Genomic DNA, 22149 nt, shown 5'->3' with positions numbered 1-22149 from the left:
TGATGGTAGCATGTCATCGCTGTAACTTACAACTTGATTCGTACCGTTACTTTTGCCGGAAGATATTCTTGTGTCTAACTGTTTATTGATCTGCGGCGAAACTGTACTCACTTTTTCGTGTGTATTTGCCGACGTGTTTTTGACATATAAATCCGTAGAGGCTCGCTCCGGGGACAACTTCGAAGCATAAGACGGCTTGTTCAACACTTTTAACTCGTTTAATGTTTTTTGCATCATAGCTTGTAGCTTGACATGTCTATCCAGATCTGAGTTTATAAGATCTATGTCCGTTTTAAATTTGTTTAAGTCAAAATCATCCAGTGGTTTGATTTGTTGTGAGATTAATTTAAATTTAGTGTCATTTTGTATTGACTTTCTTTCACATTCACTCAAATGTGTATTGAATCGATCTTTTAGATCGCACAATTCTGAACGTAGCTTACTGTTTAACAACTGTAGATTCTTAATTGTTTTTTCTTTCAATTGCTCGGATTTTTCCAAAAGAGCATGTAAACTAACACGCATCTCGATAATTTCAGTATTAAGGGACTCGCTAAAAGTTTCGGCAACAATGGATTTACTGTGACCATCGTCTTTTCTGAAAACTTCTTCAATTTGAGTTTTATCGCCTTGTAGAAACATATATAATATATGACAATCTCTAGCATACTTTGTTAATGAAGAGCTTTTTGTAGTCGTTTTTCTTGTAAATAATTTCCCCGTGGGACACCCTTGTAATGATTTTGCTCGACTAGCAAGCGAACTTCGATACCATGTAAGGCAATCTTCCGAATTACTTGTTAGTTCAATAAGTTTTATTATGTATGCATCTTTAGGGAGATCTGCAAGATCCCGATCTAGTTTTGCAATGAATTCTTGTTGAGGAACATAATCCCTTTGAAAAGTTTGGTTTATGGTGGAGTTGAGTTCATCTTGGCCATTGTTTACCTTTTGTTGACTTGGTGTACCAATGTCGGTGAAAACTCTGATAAAGTCAGTGTTTTGGGATGAATACTCTCCAGAAGTTCCATTTAACTGAGAACTATCAATAACACTCTGATCCATGGGAAGAACAGGCGATGAATCCATAAATACATCCATAGTTTGACTGATTTCAACACCCGGGCAAATGACATGTCCACCACTATCGGTAGCCATCTTTGTCATCAATTTTTATGAAAAAGGTATTAAGATTGTTTTGAAGTATTATTTTTTTTTTCTTTTTTGTTGGATATACATTTGTAGAAGTGAAATTTCCAGTAGTTTTCTAATGACCAATGAATGTGCTACAAAATCTGTATGACTTGATAGGAGGTGCATAGTGAAAGTTGTGAGTTTTGTTTGACCAATCAATGTGTGATTTTAAAGATGTATGGCTTCCAAGGAAATGCATGAACATCTGGACAGACCTGTATGTACTAATTAAAACAACAATCTAATTGCTAAATAAACAATTTGGGGGTGATAGTTAGTAATTAGTTTTTACAACATTTAACGATTTACAATCAGTGGGATAATTTAGGGCTCCTCTAGAAAGGAAAACAATACAGAGGAAACAGCTAACTTTCATTTTTTCCAAAAATATATCTCTGTCCATGGTATGGCTTTTATGAGTAAATGTCTGGCTTTTTGCAAAATTGGCATAAAAAGGACAGGCTTTGTTGCCTCGTCACTCAGTTCCAAATGGAAATCCTAAAGAGCAACAAAGGCGGTTCAAAGCTTTGCTTTGAAGGTTACACCTACACAAGACATGCTTTACGCAAGACCAAACAGTGGTGGAAGTGCACCTTAAAGTCCAGTCAGGGGTGCAGAAGCAGCCTGTCCACAGACCTACACAATGAGAATCCAGTACCAAGTCAACCACATAACCATGCACCACAAGAAGACTCAGCAAAACTCATAAGATGTCGCAACAACATGAATCACAAAGCAGAGTCCACTTTCAACAAGCCCAGCCAGATCTTCACAGAATGTGTATCAACTACATCCAATGCAGTAAAAGCCATGCTTCCTACAGAAGACAACGTTAAAAGATCCATCAGACGTCGCAGACCTCAATTTCCTGTTCCAGCATCTCTACAAGAGCTTACAGTGCCACCTGAGTTAAAAGTTACAGTAACTAAACGCAGACCAACAACCTCAGCTGACGATGCGCCGTACACCGCCTATGTTTCAGACTTTCAACAGTGTTTGCTAAAACAGTGACAATAGTGAAAATGAACTCATGTGTTTAAACAAAATGCTCAAAGTGATATTGTGTGTTTAAAGAAAACCTTGCTAAACTTTTTATTTATTGACTTTCTGTGCTTATATTGTTGTTTGTTTATTGTTTTGTATAAAATGTCTATGGTGCTATATAAAGTATTGTGACTTTTTGTCCTATTCATGATTTGTGACTTTTTGTCCTGTGACTTTTTGTCCTATTCATTATTTGTGACTTTTTGTCCTGTGACTTTTTGTCCTACCGAAATTGTGACTTTTTTCCTGTGACTTTTTGTCCTTTGACTTTCCGTCCGTTTACCTAATTGAAGTAGTGAAATAATCTAATTAAATAATTATAATACCTGTATCACCTATTAAATATACATAGCCATACATTATAGGTAATTAGCAAAGCCATAAATCATAATCCAATTCCCAAACTAATTTGCTTGATGAATTTGCAATCAAAACTTGAATGATATTTTATTTTCTTAATGAAATTAGCTCTTCAAAATAAATAATAAATAAAAAATATTTTATTGGTAATATTTATGACTAAATATGTGTGTGTGTGTGTGAATCCATATTAGTATGTTTAATGAAAATAAACATTTATTCTGTCATTGGTCATTTTTTTTTTCAGCTACACTTCAGTTGATTGTGTTCATTGCTTGTTCTGTTTATTCTATACAGCATTTAATAATAAGATAAACAATGTCATGATCAGTTATTTTTTTTTTCATTCAAAAAGTAAACCAAATAAATGCTAATTTGACTATATTAGGTGCCATTTTAACCAAGTGCCATTTTAACCAGGTACCATTTTAACTATTTACATAGGTGCCATTTTGACCAAGTGCCATTTTAACTAGCACTGGGTAGCATGACCCCCAAAACCATCCTGACGTATTTTTATTACGATTACCGCCTCGTGACATCAGAAGCCCTGATCTGACGAATAAAAATGAAACTTTGCATAGACGATGCCATTGAAATTTTGATTGTGCATTTCTCTTGAATTGTGTCATTTTTTTGTCTGTTGTTATTGTTTTTTGCAAATTTATAATCATTCTATCTGGCTAATTTGGTCATGTGTATGTTATTATAATAGAGATGTAGGTGCTCCATGGCCCTAAATGTTTCCTGCACCAGCCACGATTGGTTAAAACATATTCAAAGACTTTATCGGTAATATTAATGTATGAGTCTCTGAAACTAGGTGCCCAGAAACGAAGTGCATTTACACATAGGCGTCTATGGACTAACTTTTAGAACTTGAGTATAAAGCTTATCAACCGAGAAATGTAGCTAGTTTAGAAGAACATATATCTAAGGATATGATTTATTTCAATGTTTGTGGCTTAATTTTGAATGACTTAAGAGACAGTTTCGACTTGGACGTAAATAAATTGAACATATTTCGACCTGAAAATTTAAAAACTGGGAATGACCAACTAGTAGTTTGTAGTTCAAAAATGTACTATGTCGGAGAGTTTTGAGTTCATTCATCTAGGTGCTCCATGGAAACCGATATAGAACTTGAATGTTACGCAAACTGGCGCACTGCTACGATGCATCATGAATTTTGGTGTGTGTGTGTGTGTGGTTTTTAAATGTAATTTATAAAGAATGGTGAAATTAAAAATAAAAGCAAAGAGTTCAATATTAACCATTTATAACAATAAGCTTGTGTTAAGATACGTTTGAATTCGATCCCCGTACTTTCCAGTTATCCTATATTTTGCAATTCGACGATTATTTGAGGCGTAAAAATTCAAACGATCGATATAAATTGATTCAGTACATGAGTACTTTGATTCTAATGAGGTAAACACGAGAGAACAAGAAACATAGATATTATGACATACTATACCAAATTCTCTGAATGGTCAACGTTCAAGTCAAATTTTCAAGTCAAATTTAGTAATCGCGAGTCTCGTAGACGCAGGTTTCCGATTACTTCGAGCAAGGACATATCGCATGGATGATGATCTAATTTGCAAAAGTAATACCTAATAAAGTATTACATGTACTTACTTTTGCAGAATAGCGCATCAACCATACGATATGCCCTTACTCGAAGTAATCGGAAATCTGCGAGACCCGCGGTTACTATATCCAATGAGAGGCCTTATTACAAAATCGTAATGAGAGAATTCATTTGCATATCCGAAGAATTCTGTAAACTAATTTGCATTCAAAATTGAAATATATATATATTTATAAAAAAAAATATAAAATTGAATTTTGTGACACAAAAATAAATTTTGTCTCACGAAATTTATTTTTGTGACACAAAGTTGACTTTCGTCTCACAAAATTGACTTGATTTTTGTGACACAAAATTGGCTTTTGTGACACATAATAGATTTTTGTTTCACAAAAATGATATTTTATTACAAAAAGATCAAGTCCCATTCGGCGCCCCGTACTGCAAAAAATTTTGGGAGAAATTCTGGTATTACCCCGCCCGTGTGTCTGCCGTCCGTCCATCCGTTCTGCTATCTACATATCTCTATAAGCGCAACTCCTCCTACAAGGAATCAAGGTTACGATCCCTTGATGGTAGTGTTGTAAAATTTGTGTCAACAGTAAATTTCCCTTCCTTTATGTTTAAACTTTGTTTATTTAGTTGATGGAAACTGGGGTAGTTGGACATCATGGGGAACATGTAGTGTCACGTGTGGTGGTGGACAACAACAAAGAACGAGATCATGTAATAATCCGACACCAATGTATAATGGTGCAACATGTCCTGGTACAAACCAAGAGGCCCAAAACTGTAACACTCAAGTCTGTATAAGTAAGTACTCAAATATGTAACACTCAGGTCAGTATCAATACATACTCAGGGTTGTTAAACTCAAGTCTTAAACAATACTTACAAAGAACTGTAACACTCAAGTCTGTAACAGTAAGTTATCAGGCTTGGGTTTAAAAAAATCTAAACTTTGAAATATGTAACAATTAAGACTGTAACAGTAAGTGCTCAAATATGTTACACTCAAGTCTGTATCAGTTAGTAATCAGAATTGTGACCCCGACTCCTGTATCAATAAGTACACAGAGTGTACAGAATTTGTAACTCTCAAGTCGGTAGTAGTTTGTACTCAAATATGTAACACTTAAGTCTGTATCACTAAGTACTAGAATCAGTAACTCTAAAGTCTGTATCAGTAAATACTGAAATATGTAACACTCAAGTCTGTATCAGTAAGAATTTAATATGTAATACTCAAGTCTGTATTAGTAAGTACTAAGATCTGTAATGACCAAGTCTGTACGTAAATAAGTATTCAAAATTGTTACACTCAAGCCTGTATCAATAAGTACATGTACACAGAACTGTAACACTTAAATATGTTACACTTCAGTCTGTATTATTAAGTCCTCTCATACGAACTACTCAAGTCTGTACCAATAAGTACTCAGATCTGTAACAACCAAGTCTGCATCAATAAGTACTCAGGACTGAGACATATAAGTCTGTACCAATAATTACAGAGAACTGTAGCACTCAAGTCTGTATCATTAAGTACTAAGGCTGTAACTCTCAAGTCTGTATAAGTAAGTGCTCAATTATGTAACACTCAAGTTTGTATTAACAAGTACTCAGGACTATAACACACAAATCGATATAAATTAGTACACAGAACTGTAAAACTGAAATTCAGGTCAGTGTCAGTAAGATCTTTGATCTTTAACAAAAAGTCTGTATCAATAAGTACTCTGAACTGAAGCACACAAGTTCCTATCAATAATTTAGAGAATTTTGACTCAAGTCTGTATCCGTAAGAACAAGGGCTGTAAAACTCAAGTCTGTATAAGTAAGAACTCAGATCTGTAACAACACAGTCTGTGTCAGTAAGTACTCTAGACTGTAACACTCAAGTCTGTATCAATAAGTGCACAGAATTGTAACATTTAAATCTGTAACAGTAACTACTCGAGACTATAACACTCTTTATATGTTGGTACACAAACGGTAACATTCAAGTCTCTATCAATGAGAACTTGATATACTCAAGTCTGTCTTAGTAAAAGTACACAGAACTGTATAACTCAAGTCTCTATCAATAAATACTCAGAAATGTGCCTGTCCAGTAAGTTAAAAAGAGCTATAATTACAAAAAGTAATATCGTTAGATAGACGTTTTGTTTTAGAAGTTTGGCTTGTATTATTTTTTCTATAAGTATGCCAATGTTATGGACCTTTAAAAGGAATACATTCTTCCAGTTGACGGTAGCTGGGGTCAGTGGGCAGCATGGGGCACCTGTTCAGTCTCTTGTGGAGGAGGGAAGAAAATGAGGATGCGAGTATGTGATGACCCAAGACCACAGAATGGCGGTCTACCATGTTCTGGAATATCATCTGAATCAGCTGACTGTAGCACACAATCTTGCCCAACAGCAGCACCAGGAGCTTATGTACAGGTAAATTATATTTGACAGTGTTTATATATTTTGAATATTACTATAAAAACGAAGACAAGTGAACAAGAACTGAAAACTAAATTATGCGAAAACAATATCAAATAGTGTCATATTCATTTTCGAACACCAGCATTTACGAGTATTCATAAACAAGACTACATTAATAATATTTATACCTAAAATATGAATTTGGACTGGAAATTTCAATGTGTCATGTTTCATATCTGTTAATTATTTGCAGAGATGTCCTACTGGATATTTTACCTGCCAAAGAGGAGCTGTATCGTGTATAGATGAGGCATTTAAGTGTGATTGTGAGAATGATTGTGATGATGGTAGTGATGAATCTGTATCCTATGCAACTTGCGACCCTCTTGTTTTGTCATCGTGTCCAAGTGGTGCTCCAAGTAAGTATAAAATTTTTATTTGTATCCATCGAAGGATCTCCAAGTTAGCCCAATTGTGCCTTCGACTCCATTATATGGCAGGTGTCTCTTGCAGAGCTTTTTGGAAGTCTTAAAACATTTCATGGTAGCTTATGTGCCATAGGACAATTAATCAATTTATTAGTCAATCAGCTTTACAACCTGGCTACCTATTACTTTATACGGGACCAATCAATCAATCAGCTAGTCGTATACAACCTGGTGTCCTATTGACGGGCAGTCCACGGTCAGTTATTCCACAACTGTCTGTTCCCGGTTAGTTCTAGGACATATGAGAAATAAGATTGTTGGGTGTCACCGATGATTTTATAGTATATATATATTTAGCAATGGGGTGACAATGATTGTAATGCTAAATAAGCCAGCTTGACATTTTCAACTTATTTCAATTCTATCTGCAAAAATAATTACCACACTGCATTCATATCCAATGATCAATTTTTAAATGTTTTGTATTATAATAAGTTTAATAAATAAATATGGATTATTTTTTTTTAGAATTGACAACAGTATCAGTGACAATTTTTGCCATCATTGGTGCGGCTCAAGTGTTGTTTAGGTGGATATAATAAAGAACAACGAACGAACGAATTTAAAGCTGGACTACGGTACTATGTTTTATCCATATTTTCATTTGAAATCTGTTTTATTTCATTTTGTTGTTGTTGTCCTTTTTATTGTCGTTGTAACTTTAAAATGTATGTTTATCAAATCTTTCATTAAATATGGCAAGCAATGCTTAAGTTCATTTATGTATTATTTAAAATGGATTTCTCAGCTGTTCATGCTTTTATGGAGACCGGTAAATGTCGGATATGTCGGAGGTGGTCGGGAAAACGTTCGTTTGTCGTGCAATAAAAAACCGTTCACAGCTAAATGTGCGTTTCTTTATATCTTTATATTTTGCAGTCGCATTTGGAATTAGGAGGATTCAAAATCCAGGCGAAGGAAGCTTATAAACAACCCCCCCCCAAAAAAAAACAAAAAAAAAAAACAAACAAAAAAAAAAAAAACAAAAAACGGGACTACCTGTATGATAATTATTATTTTTCACTGATAGTTATCACGATTACACACTATCTTTATTATTTTATATTTAACGCACAAGTCCTATATCCTTTTGATTATGTCTGTTTTTTTTAACTAAAAACTAAAGAATGAATGACCCGTAGAGTAAACGACCTCTGCTTTTCTAGAAACTCAAGAAAAACAGAGAAAATGTTCAAAACGAACGGGGAATGTGATAAAGAGACAGCAAAACTAGAGCTTGAAAAACAATTTAAAGGTAGTTTATGGCCCTTCAATGAACGATGAGAATTTTCTCATACCCGGGATCTGCATTCAACTGGACCTTAAAACGACAAAATGTACCACTTAGCGAAACGAACATCACTCTATACCAAAAACATTCAGGAAACAAAATTCCTAATCACACAAGATTTTGGAAACGTCGTGTTATCGTGTTAATGCGTTTTGAGATACATTTTATTTCTTTTGAAATCTTCATGTAAAATTTTGTCCTATATTAATTTTTATTGCATGATTTATTGCTTTTTGAAATTAAGTTCAAGATCTAATTCCGGCGGTTTAAAAAGATAATATTGATAATGGCTTTTTTATTGTGATTTTGTGTTATCTTAATTTACCTTATTTTGATCCATTTCGGATATGCTTCCATGGAGTTATTTACTCCGTTCACATCATATAGTGTATGATTTCGTCCAAGTGTTTGACACGTATCAGGGAGTTGCATATTGTTGCTAGATTATTACTGGATTATACTCACTTGCAAAGGTGTGGCTGACGGAGCAGGACATGCTTACTAACCTTCTGGAATACCTGATGTCACTTCCGGTTTTTGCGGGAGTTCATTTTGCTAGTGCTTTAGTTTTTTGTGTGACGTCTTGTTTCCCTTATCTTCAGTTTTAATGAGTAATCTTTTTATTCGGTTGGCTACATTTTGTATGTAGATCGTCTCTGTTTAACATGAAGGCAATATTTTTGGACTCTTATGTTTATGAATCAACTCGATGCTGGCGCTTCGGTATTTGTTTTTGCCCGTATTTGTAAAGACCAGAGATTCCTGACTTAACTGACTTACAACAGTCGCAGTTTAGCTAGTTTGATGAAGCACAACTCTTCCCTTCGTATAACAAATGCAGACAATAAATCATAATGACGCAGAGGTCTAAAAAGGTCTGTGTCCAATATAAATTATTGAACATAAAGAACTAAGCATCAAACATAGGACTACTGGCAGTTAATGGAATGCTAACTCCATATATTAACTGAATTGACCAAAAGATTAATTATGCCTCAACCATCACATCTTCTTGTGCGTCAATTCAAATTGGAAATATATCAGTTTTCCCCATGTCCAGAAATGGGTTTAAATTAGTCATTTTCAAACTGTTAGAACAGGATAAGGTCATGTAATATAATTAAATCATTATTATTCACCGTCTTGCAACCGTTTATGGAGGCCTTAATCTTTATTACTTTACAGCTCTATGGAATCCCCTGAATAATTCTATAATCTAAGGTCAGTAACATTAAACACTGCACTAGTTTTTTGCTCTAGAGATTACCCAAAAGGTGGGCAATAAAAATCGATTTAGTACAATAGCTTCTTGAAAACTACTCCATAAATTGTTACTAAACAAATGGGCCGGTTATGATGATAAAACGTGGTCGCCATACAAATTTGGGAGTTCAGAATGTTCTGTTTAACCTACTCTCCTGAAATAATAATAAAAAAAACAACGTCGTTTAGCACTTTTTAGTTAATATATTGAAAATTAGTAAGAAAGGAAAAACTTTTAATTGATAAAATGATGCTTGTTATAATGCGTGCTAAGTCTCACTTAGGTTGAAATTGTACGTCGGCCACACCACTCCATTTACTACCACTGAAATGCCGAAAATGACGATTTTTAAGATTTTTAGGTTTTATCATGAAATTAATATTAATAGTTTTCTGTATTTGTTGGAAATGATGTAATGAGATATTTGATTTAGGTAAAGAAAGACCACAATATGAAATTTAGAGGGAAGATTACCTTTCTAATTACTCAGGTGGGACTATATATTGTTACATGTATGCACTACTCTTAGAAGACTTGCTTAGTTTATTGCTTCATTGCTTTGACAATAAAATGAGTCAAAGAAAAAAGCCGAGACCTGAGAAAAAACTCTTTGATGGCTTTAGATAGGAATATTATTTCCTATGAAATTTTAAAGTTGCAATGTGTAATAACTCATTACATTCCATAATAGATCGTCATAGACGTCCTATAAGTGAGATGGATGGATCAAAATTGTTTTGTTGGAAGTGAAGTATTTGGGAACTGATGTAAGCAGTCTTTCTACGCAGGCGCACGGGGTGTGTTTTAGGAAATCTTGCGTATTCCCGTGGCGGATCCAAGGGAGTTGGGTTCTGGGGTCGGAATACATACAGTGCGTGTCATAGATACATGTAATCTCGTATATTCTCGATGGTCTAGACATCACAAATAACAAAGTCGGTATTCAAGTACAAGTTGTTTAAGTATAAGGTCTTTGTTTTTACATTAGTTCTAGTTAAACAGTTCTCTATCAGAAGAGAATAAAAATGCCAAACTGTAAAGTTTTCCCACTTACAGTTACGTACTCAACAGAAAACATTAAAAATTCTTATGAATCATAATTACGATACCGGTATATGAAGGACTTTAAGGCTAAATTCATCGATACTGGCTCACAGTTTACACTTCAAAGTCAATATTCAACTATAAAATCTTGTATCAAACAATTTTATCAACTCCTAAATAGCATGAAAAATGTTTCCTATACCATAGTACTTGTTTTTCAGCCGTATACAATATATCCAGAGGCACTGCCAGTATTATTTGGTTTCAGAACCAACATAACGTGTATGTACATTCAGTACTTCACAATACTCACAATACTGTCATTTACTTTAGAATCTGTATTTCATTAAATCATGTAAATCTTCTTCACAATTTAACAAAATTTAGTTATTTTAACGTGTGTAGTATCAATGTCTTGATAATAAGATCCTAACCCTTTTAACAATTGTTCAAGTACGAATATGACTAAAATATTTTTATGTACATGTACAAACTTTACTTCATTGGCATGAAGTCATGAACAAAAAATGGTTTAATCAAAAATCATATTAAGAGTTGTCAGTTTTGGCAGTCTGACATATACGTATATAGCAAAACTAAAAATGGTTGGAGCTTCTCAGGAATGTACTTACACGTACACTGTACTTCTACGTGTACATAATGTCTATATGTATGATTTGGAGTCCCCGAAACGTCATGTTACAGTAATGGGCAGCTAATTGGACTACCCCAACTCAACAGATTTCTCAATGCCATGTGTTTTACAACAAAATAGCTTGCCAGACAACCTCTAACACTGCTGGAGTAATAAATAGACCTTCCTATTAGGCCTAAAATATGTTATGATCCGGTCACCTTACCGACCCTATTTCAGACCCCCTACTCAAAAGTTTTTATTTATTGTTTTGAAAAAAAAAATTATAAAGTCTGCCGATTGTCTTTCAGAAAAAAAGTAGAAAACAATGCCATAGATGTTTTTTTTCTATCCTAGATGGAAAAACAAAGAGAAATATTGGTTGTTCATATTGTTGTAAGAGTAATCAAATGAACCAAGGTTATAGAGGTAATCAAAAGAATGTAATCCAGAGACAAAGACCAGACATGGAAAACAGACATACACAACAAAGAACATAAAGTAACTAAAATCATATATACAAAGTAACAAAAGCAAATGAACAACTCGGACTAAAACTGGGAGCATGGACCAGGTGCACTGGTAGGGTAAGCGTCCTTTGCATTTCTAGAAACACTCGCCAAGTTGCTCATAAAAAGTCAAGTCCTGGGTAGACAAACGAGGAAAGGAAAACTATGACCCGTTGAATAAATCAGTTTTCATGGTGCAGATGGATACACTATAACGATCCACAAGTTCATGATGACGACCATAAAACTTCTGACTTCAATTACCATAAAAATAAACAGAAAATCTCACAAGCTAACAAATTTGGGAAAACTTCCTACCTTATGTTGAAAAAAATATTAACAATTCAGCTGAGTATGCCAGATAAGTTCCCGTTTGATGGTATGATGATATAAATAGTAAACAAAACGAGAATATAGATCGCCTGCAACATCGGAAAACAAATATTCCACTGCGCAAAGATAATATTAATCCAAGTGTGTCGTAAGTATAACGTCTCAATTATATTATTTGTTTGTTTGTTTGTTGGGGTTTAACGCCCGAGCAGCAATATTTCAGCTATATTCAGGCGATGAACATGAAGTGGATGATAAAATGAACATAAAATGATGATGAAATGAAAAATGGGATGGGACACAAGGATAATGGGGTCGACAAATTTTGATTGCCACTGGAAATGGGGAGAGATGGGTAGGGTCGGGCAATTTAGCCTCCTGTGGCGGAGTCCTATGGTTCTTACTCCGGGATAATACCACAGTAGGGTTTTTTACTAACGTGCGAGGAACGTGGCATCTTTCCCAACACGGTGCACAACTATAGTTTGCGGTCAGGTTTTCCGTATTACCTAGTATATCAAGCAGTTTTACTAGTAGTAGATTTTAGATAAACCCCCTTAAAGAACCCCAAACATGTCAGTCTCTTTTTGGACATGTTTGCCACTTTTTGGATTTGATAATTAAGACAGTCAGATCGGTATTCAAGCTTCGGTTCCATCGTTTTAATTAGATAGAAAAAAATAATATTTTGTGTGGGATGTTATACCAATATTAGGTTGTCTATCTAGTAGTTCTTGATGGACTTTCTTCCTTAAACTTTAATATAACAGTATATGTGCAGGTCAGTTCAGCAAAATTGTATCAATAGCATCCTTTGTGCTGTTTCAAAATGGCGTCAAGAAGAACTTCATTGGACATAAACAATTCAGGTAACTGGACTATATCGAAATTAAAGGAAGAGCTAAACAAATTAGGAATAGTAATTAGTGGTTCTATTAACAATAACTTGTTCAAACGAATTTATTTGAATAATGTCAACAAGGATTGTGCCATCAGACGATAACCAGGCTAGTGTCCCTCAGACTGATCAAGATGGCATTCCATCCATAGCTAGAGACATTTCTAACTCAAGAATAGAAATTTCGGTGAAATTGCGACAGCGCGGATGAATATAGCAAGTGAGACAACACCCGTAGTCAATGCGCATGCTCCTTTCAACATGGCTTCGCATGAAAACAACAGTATTTCATAGAGTCTCCTGCATAGTACTATTCAATTATGCAAACAGTCGTTACAACAGTTAAACTTCAAATCAAACGATAGCGACCGCAGTTCACGTTACGACTTACAAACTGCGATTAGATCATTAAATGCTTCAGCGGTGACTTCTCTGCCGTCTAGCCATCTATGCACATGGCTAATTTGCATTACAGCTGTGTGCAAACATTGCCGATTTATAGCCCTTAAGTTACTTTTGTCATGAAAAAAATCATTTTTGTATCACAAACTTTCCTTTGTTACCTAATTTTAATATTGGGTAACAAAAGTCAGTTTTGAATGGAATTAGTTTAGTTTGGATTCCGTGAACTAATTTGCCTAAAAAACTGAGGAATATTATGACAAAATTAAATTTTGTCATAAAATTCAACTTTATGTTTAAAAAATTGAATTCAGTCATAACAAAATCCCTTTTGCTTGCAATTTAACACAAATTCAATTTTGTGTTATAAAATTCAATTTTGTGAGACAAAATTGAATTCAAAATTGAAGTAATCATAAAACAAGTCTGTATCACATCATTTTGTACGACAAAACTTATTTTGTTATGACGGAATTCAATTTTGTGTACACAAAATTGATTTTGATCACAAAAAAGATCAAGCCCCATTCGACCGCCCGTTCATACGGGTATCTCTCACGCTTTACGGTTATATTCTACACAAAGCATGGAAACTCGATACTCGTCAAATAAGTTAACTAAACCGTAGAATAGGTTCATTTGTAAGGGATATCGTTGTCCAATCGGTAAGGATAGCATTTTTTGGTATCAAGATTGATTCGCTCGTAGAGTTTTCACACAGAAATTAAAACACTATATTTAAAAGCAGTTTTTGCAAGCCATGGGTTGTTTCCTTATTGTATGACTTAGGATGTACCGTGGTTCTCAACCCTGCATGGGAAGAATTGAGATTGATTTTACATACGATCGGGACATAACTTTTTGTAGCTTTAAACAGGTTTGGAGCTGAGTTAAATGTAAGTAGCCCTTAGTTTGTATTGTATAATTGTTATTCAGTTTCTTTATTTCCGTTGTAACAAGGGACTCTTTCGTTTTTGAACTGATTTTAAGGTGTGATTAATTTGTGATATTTTCCCCACAGTGACCAGATTTTGAAGGGGGAGGTTTGGGATCAAAGTTCTTTAGCTCCACCGCATTTTTTGCGCCTGTTCCAAGTCAGGAATTTCCGGCCTCTGTATGTCTCGCTTCGTTTTCACCTTTAGTTCATTTTTATGTCACTTGAGTATATGAGGGCAAATGTTTCGCTGTACCTATGTATAATGATGTTTTGGGTCAGCAACAGCCTGCCCTGTGGTGTGAGTGTTTACTCTTCGTTCATTGAAGACCAATGGGTGACCCTGGGCTGACATTCCCATTCCAATAAGGTTGTTGCCTCCTTGAAATATTCACCATACCTATTATCGTTATATGAAACACGTGCCTACTGGATTCGCTTGCAAGTTGTAGGCCTTGCATTGGATACTTCAAATTAACCTGTTGTGAACCCATAAACATGACAGGCAGCCACTGCAATCCCCCCTCAAAAAGGTCACTCATTGTCACATCTGTAACCAAGAGCTTTGTCAAGATCGAGTTCGAGACTATTGTCACGTGACAGGTACGTTTAGAGAGGAGCGGCACATAACAAATGTAATTCAAACTATAAATGTACAGGTAGAATTCCTGTAATGTTCCACAACTTACATGGTTTCGATTCTTATCTTATAATGCAAGCCATTTGTAAAGTTACCAAACAACTCAAGTGTATTCACTTTAACATGGAAAAATATGCCAATTTTTCTCTTGGGTGCATGGATTTCATAGATTTATTACAGTCCATGTCGTCTTTATTGGAAAACTAGTGGGAAATTTAGCGACTGAGGGATCCAGTATATTCAGCCATATGAAGACCTAATTTTCAAAAGACAAGATTGAAGTATTATTAAGAAAAAAAAGTCTAACCGTATGATTACTTTGTTTCCGAAAATATTTTTGAAAAAACAACATTTATCAGCCATTTCCGATTTTACAGCATTTTATCTGGAAAATATATTTCATATCATGATTATGCACATGCTCAGACGATCTGGAAAGAATTCAATTTGACAAATCTTGAATAATACCACGATTTAAACGTTGTAACAGACGTCATAGCCTTAACTGATATGTTTGAAAATTTTCGAAATACTTTTCTGAATTATTATGGATTAGATGCTCTAATTTTATATCTCATCTAGACTTGCTTTGAAAATGACATCGACATGCATTTATTCATAGGAAAAGTACGAGGTGGGGTCTCATTTATAACTTATCATCACGCGAAAGCCAATTACAAAGACATACCCGATTACGATCCATCTGGACCAAGTATATTTCGACACCAAAAACCTGTATGGATGGGCGATGATACAGGCACTTCAGATGAGGAAGTCATCCAGTCATTTACTGACGACAGAGACAATGGATACATTTTAGAGGACCAGAATTACATGATTACCGCAAAATGATGGTCAGAGAAGACATGCTTTTTGTATATGCAAATACATTCTAGAAGACTGAAACCTCAAAGGATCGACAAAAGATCGACGAAAGAAATATATGTAGGTCACTTCAGAAATTTAAAACAATACCTGTCTCTTAGACTGCATTTAACTAAAGTTCATCTAGTTGAACTTTCGACAGAGTCAGTGGCTGACGACATATATTGATTTCAGTGCAGAATAAAGAATGTTGGCGAAAAATGACTTTGAAAAAGATTTTTTTTTTCAAATTTATGATTAATATCGTCTTTGGAAAAACCATGGAGAATTTAAGAAAGAGAATCGACGTTCAGCTCGTAAACAACCAATCAAAAGCAAGAAAATTGACCAGTAAACCAAACTTCCGTGCATTCAAAATATTTAACGAAGATCTAGTTGCAGTACATATGCTCAAGCTAAAATTGTATTTATACAGACCTATAAACGTTGGATTTTCAATACTGGGTGTATAAAATTTTCATTATAATTTCACCCAGCTTCTATTCACCCACACAGACGCTCTTTGTTATAAAGTGCTAACCGAATATATATATATATATATATATATATATATATATGCAGATATGCTACACGATAAACATTTGTTTGATACCTCAGAATATAATACCAAACACCCACTCTACAGCACTGACAACAAGAAAATTTTCGGTAAGGTGAACGACGAGACCAAGATCTTAAAATAATTTAAAATCCAAAATGTACTTACTGATCTTTTAAGGAGACAAATTAAATCAGAAGAAGACAGCCAATGGAATTAGGAAGACTGTCATCAAATATCATAGCAGTCACAATGATTAAAAACAATCTTAAAGAATTCATATGGTATCCATGAATAAGATAAGATAATATGACCACCAGCTGTACAAAATTTCTATCAACAAATAGGAGTTTGAGAAGAGGTACATTTTAGACGACCAGTAGTTTGGCGTATGGACATTGGAGAATATGAATTACAACAACATATTAAGTCATTCTACATCTGGTAGTTAGACATATTTAATAAGCTATTCAAAAACATGTTCAGACCGTAACATGGATTTTTCAGAAGATATTTAATGTTGAAAAAAGAAGAATTGATTGCATCTAAGGGTATTTTTTTGGGATGAATTAGGGCTTGTGTGAAAAGAAGGTTATTTTTTCAATAATTCACTGATAAATTGAAACAAAATTCACCTGTAATCTATATCAAATAATGAAAATTAGATCTCTAACATAGATGTTAGTACTACAATCGTCCACACACACACACACACACACACACACACACACATTCAGCAGTCATTCTGTGAACATTACAAGAAAAACTTTATTGATTATGAACTTTACAAAACTGTGTACAGAATTCAAATATAAGTAAAGCACGTATTATGCAGATAAACAGTATTGACATAATGTAGTAATGAACTGCATGACTGTTGAGTATTTGTCTATATCTTTGTCATATTGGTAAGACAGCCTTTTAATATACTGAACTTACACTTTTCTTTGCATTAATGTCATCTCCACCATTTCTGCATTTTTATCTTTTACACCAAGCAGCTTCATGAATTAGTTGGGGTACAGCAGTATCATCAAAATTTCTTGATAGCCTTTATAAGTTTGCCATTTGCCTCACAAACGTTTTGTTTGCAGTCTCCAGACTTCTTTTTTTTTCTTCATTTGACAAATTCTTTTCACTTTCTCTTTCTATTTTCCAACTTTTTATTACTGTAAGTCAACTTAAGAATATTAAAACAAAATGTGAATCATATTATCTTAACTGATTATGGTGCAATTCATTAGGTAACTGCTGAATCTATTTGCTCGTGACTGTATAAGCAACATCCAGTAGATATTAAGCAGTGTCTGAAAGTGCTTTAGCTAAAAATACATTAATATGATAGATATCTGATTAAAATGTTTACTACAACTGAACAAAAATACAGAAGTTTAAAAAGTAGGAACTTAAATTATAAATAAGGCAATTTTAGGGCTACCTCAAAAAAGGAGAAAAACGATTCTAAAACATCCATTCACCATGATTTTGGCTAGGACAACCGGTTCCGGAAAAAGTTGTTGGATTGATATGGTATTGACGCGTGAAAAGACTTTGATAAATCCACCACCTGAGAGGATCATATGGCGTTATAAGAGATGGCAACCGTTGTTCATTAAGATGTAAAAACGATCTGAAGCGTATTGTTTTGCGAGGTGTTCTTGACAATCTGAACGATGATTCAGTACGAGAAATCCGAGTTTAATCGTCATCGATGATCTTATAAGAGATACTAGTAAAGCCTTATGTGATCTGTTTGTAGAAGATAGCCATCACAGGAATATCAGTGTCGCATGCACTATTCCGAATGCTTTTGCTAAAGGAAGAGAAAGCAGATCAACAGTCAATACATGGTCTTGTTCAAGAATCCACGTGACTAGATTTGACCTTCCATAATTGTCAGACTGATGTATCGAATGTTTATGCTCAGGTATGTTTAGGCTACCAAAGCATCTAATGAGTATTTATTTATATATCTAAAACAGAATACACCGAAGGAAGACCGAGGCTAGAAAGCACAAGTTGCAAGATCTACCAAAATAGTGATATGACCGGTGGCACAATAAATAAGTATATAAATCGAGATTCGTCATATTCTTATCAGTTTGAAGATAAGTCTCGAAGTAAGCAAATGTATTTACAAGAGGGAACCATTAAAACATCTTCAACTACGCCTTCTAGTGACGATTGTGGTTTAGTATTTGAAAGTGCAAAAGACCTGGCTAGACATATGAATCGCTGATAAGAAAGATCATCTACATTTAAACAAACCACAATTAGAAATAGAAGATGACGAAGACGTAACGTTTATGATATTAGCTCACTTTGCTAGGGAAGTCAATGAGGAATTGTTGAAATTACATCGACGATGACTTGTAACAAGCCGTTTTAGAAAGCAAAACCGAGAAAAAATTGACAGAGGAGGACATGAATAAATTAAAAACCAAATATGGAAGTTGCTTAAATACTTATTACAGGTACAAAGCGGTAAAATCCATTGAAAGGTCTTACACTTCTTGAGACGTTTAGGTTTCCCGCACGCAGGATACCCAAAACGCACACCAAACGCACGATAAACGAAAGCTTCTATCGTGCGTTTAAACGAACGCGTCTATTGTGCGTTTATCGTGCGTTTAAACGAACGCAAAGCGATGTGTAAACGCACGATAAACGATGCACGAACGCTAAAATGGGAAACGTGAACGTCAAGGAGTGTAACACTTGTCGAAGAACCGACCTTTGAAAGTATTAATTATAAAAAAAAGTAATTAAAATGGCAACACTAAACATTACCTTTAAAGATATTTGGACGACATAAGTGAGGACGAAGAAGAGAACAGCGAAGACGAGCAAAGTGAGGAGAACACAGAAGATGGGGAAAGTGACGAGTAAAGATGGGGAAAGTGAAGACGGAGAGAATTATGGAGAGGATGACCAATAAATAAGTTTAAGCATGTCTTAACATTACAATACATCTGCAAACTTTATATAATACAGACGGCTACATATGAAAGATATTTGAATAGAATTTATTACGACCCGTTTAGATCTACTACTTTGCAGGACCAGGCAATGTATATAGATTCTTTCGCAGAGAATGAAAAACTCGACCTTAGTAAATATACGAACATGTTTACAGTGATAAGAACCATGAAGTCTGCGGCGACCACTGAAGCGATATTTTTAGCTATACGACAAACGCAATAACTTTTCATTCCGTATTGTCAACTTTCCTTTCATCTGTGGCAACATCATTTCAGCGCCTGCGTATGGAGTTTTCATATCACAACATATGATACATTATGCAAGAGCTTGTCGTAACTACGCAGAATTTGTGTATCGCCGTAGAATTCTTACAATTAGGCTGCTTCTGGAACAAGGTTATTTTGTTACAAGATTGAAGTCATCACTATAGAAGTTTTATGGTCGCCAATATGAACTCGTGGATCGTTACGGTGTATCCATCTGTATCATGAAAACTGATTTATTCAACGTGTCATAGATTTCGTTTCCTCTTTCGTGAACCCTGGACTTGGCTTTTTATGAGCAACTCGGCGGGTGTTTCTAGAAAAGCAGAAGACGCTTTCCGTACCGGTGCAACCTAGTCCATGCTCCCAGTTTTTAGTGGAGTCTGGGTTGCTCATTTATTTTTGTTACTTCGTATGTATTATTTTTTGTTATTTTATGTTCTTTGTAGTGTTTCCCTGTTTTCCATGTCTGGTCTTTGTCCATGGATTACGTTCGCTTTGATGATACCGTTTATCGTCAATTTGTTGGAATTTCCATGGAGACAAATTGTTCACCACTCATTGCGGGCCTTTTTCTGTATTGTTACGAATCACAAATTATGGTTACTACTGGTGGGTATCTCCCACCCTGTATTTTATGGTAATATTATTCACAAAGCACGGAAAGTCGAATACTCATCATACGAGTTAATTGACTAAGCCAATGAATATGCCCATTCGTAAGGGATATAGTTATGATATTGTTGTCAGATCGTTAAAGGTAGCAATTTTGTTTGGTATCAACATTTGATTAACGCATTGGGTCTTCACATAAAATGTCTATATTTAAAAGCAGTTTTCGGCATGACATGGGTTGTGTCCTTCATAAATTAATGCACCGCGGTTCTCAACCCTGCATGGGAAGAATTGGGATTGATTTTACATTCGATGAGGACATAAATTTTTCCTAGGTTTAAACTGGTATCGAGAAGGTATGTCAGTTAACTGGTGGTAGTCCTTGGTTTGTGTATTTGTGTCACGTATAATGTTTCTTTATTTCTATTTTAACAAAGGACTCTGATTTGCACCGATTCTAGGTGTGTTGAATGTAAAACATTTTGTTTTCACAGAGGCCGGACTTAAAAGGGGAGGGTTGTGATCACGCCAAAAAACTTTAGACCCGCCACACTTTTTTGTTCCAGTCCTAAGTCAGGAATTTCTGGCCTCTGGAAGTCTTGTTACGTTTACATATTCAGTTTACTAGTATATTGCTGGCGTATGTAGAGGCAACTTACAGTACCTATGTGTTATGTGGTTTTGGGACCAGTTGCAGCCTGCCCTGTGGTGTGATATTTCCTCGTCATTTAATGGATACCCGAAAGTGGCATTTTCCACCCCGGCTCGGGGTTGACTCTCTGAAATTGTCATATCCATTCTTGTCCAGTAGTAATCTAATTGCATATTGCTCTAAAATAATTAACGAGCGGATTTAGACAAGACGTAGTCCTTGGACTATTTCCGTTCAATGAACAAATTTGATTGCACTGTTGCAATGCGTATTAGTGGCTTTTTATTCGGTATTTTTTTTCTTTAAATAAGTACTGACTTCAAGCTAAAGATCTATCATCTTATATATTCTTATACTTCCATATGCTGCGCTTACTTCAATAATGAACTGATTCATTGCCACAAGTTAAATGTATTAAATGTTTGATAGAGTAATCAAGGGAACCAAGGTTATAGCGGAAATCAAAAGAATGTATTCCAGGGACAAAGACCAGACATGGAAAACAGACATACACAACAAAGAACATAAAGTAACTAAAATCATACATACAAAGTAACAAAAGTAAATGAACAACTCGGACTCCACTAAAAACTAGGAGCATGGACCAGGTGCACCGGTAGGGTAAGCGTCCTCTGCTTTTCTAGAAATACCCGCCGAGTTGCTCATAAAAAGTCAAGTCCGGGGTAGACAAACGAGGAAAGGAAAACCGTGACCCGTTGAATAAATCAGTTTGTTTTCATGGTGCTGATGGATACACCATAACGATCCGCGAGTTCATGATGACGACCATAAAACTTCTGTAGTGATGACTTCAATCTTGTAGCAACATAACCCTGTTCCAGAAGCCTATTCGTTAGAGTTCTAGCGCGATACAAAAAGTCTGTGTACTTTCGGCAAGCTCTGGCATAACGTATGAGTTGTAATATGAACACTCCATACGCAGGAGCCGAAGGGATGTTGTCACAGATGAAAGGAAAGTTGCCAATTCTGAATGAAAAGTCATCAAGTTTGGTCAATAGTTTTCCTTTACCATCGATTTCTAAGTGTAAGTCAAGATATGAGGCTGATATGAGTATGTTGCACTTCCATTTATCCGGATTATCAAAATACCTATAGCGCCAATATGTATCTTACATATCGGCGATAAACAAAA

General features: G+C 35.0%; 1 protein-coding gene across 1 annotated transcript in view; it reads left to right on the top strand.

The window, feature by feature from the left end:
- The window catches only part of LOC148622966 (uncharacterized), a 36620-nt gene extending 28790 nt beyond the window's left edge, over nt 1-7830 (top strand). The window contains exons 13-16 of the mRNA XM_088574152.1: nt 4835-5005; nt 6440-6636; nt 6878-7043; nt 7581-7830. Of these exons, the coding sequence (XP_088430278.1) occupies nt 4835-5005; nt 6440-6636; nt 6878-7043; nt 7581-7651 (605 nt within the window). The 3' untranslated portion in view covers nt 7652-7830. The remainder of the gene's footprint in view (nt 1-4834; nt 5006-6439; nt 6637-6877; nt 7044-7580) is intronic.
- The last annotated feature ends 14319 nt before the right edge of the window (nt 7831-22149 follow it).

Source organism: Perna viridis, chromosome 3 (genome assembly GCF_037379345.1).
Source record: "Perna viridis isolate PV_CMFRI_1.1 ecotype Kerala chromosome 3, ASM3737934v1, whole genome shotgun sequence".
NCBI classification, from domain to species: Eukaryota; Metazoa; Mollusca; class Bivalvia; order Mytilida; family Mytilidae; genus Perna; species Perna viridis.
Note: the sequence above shows the minus strand (reverse complement) of the source record. Positions and strands in the feature narration are given on the sequence as shown.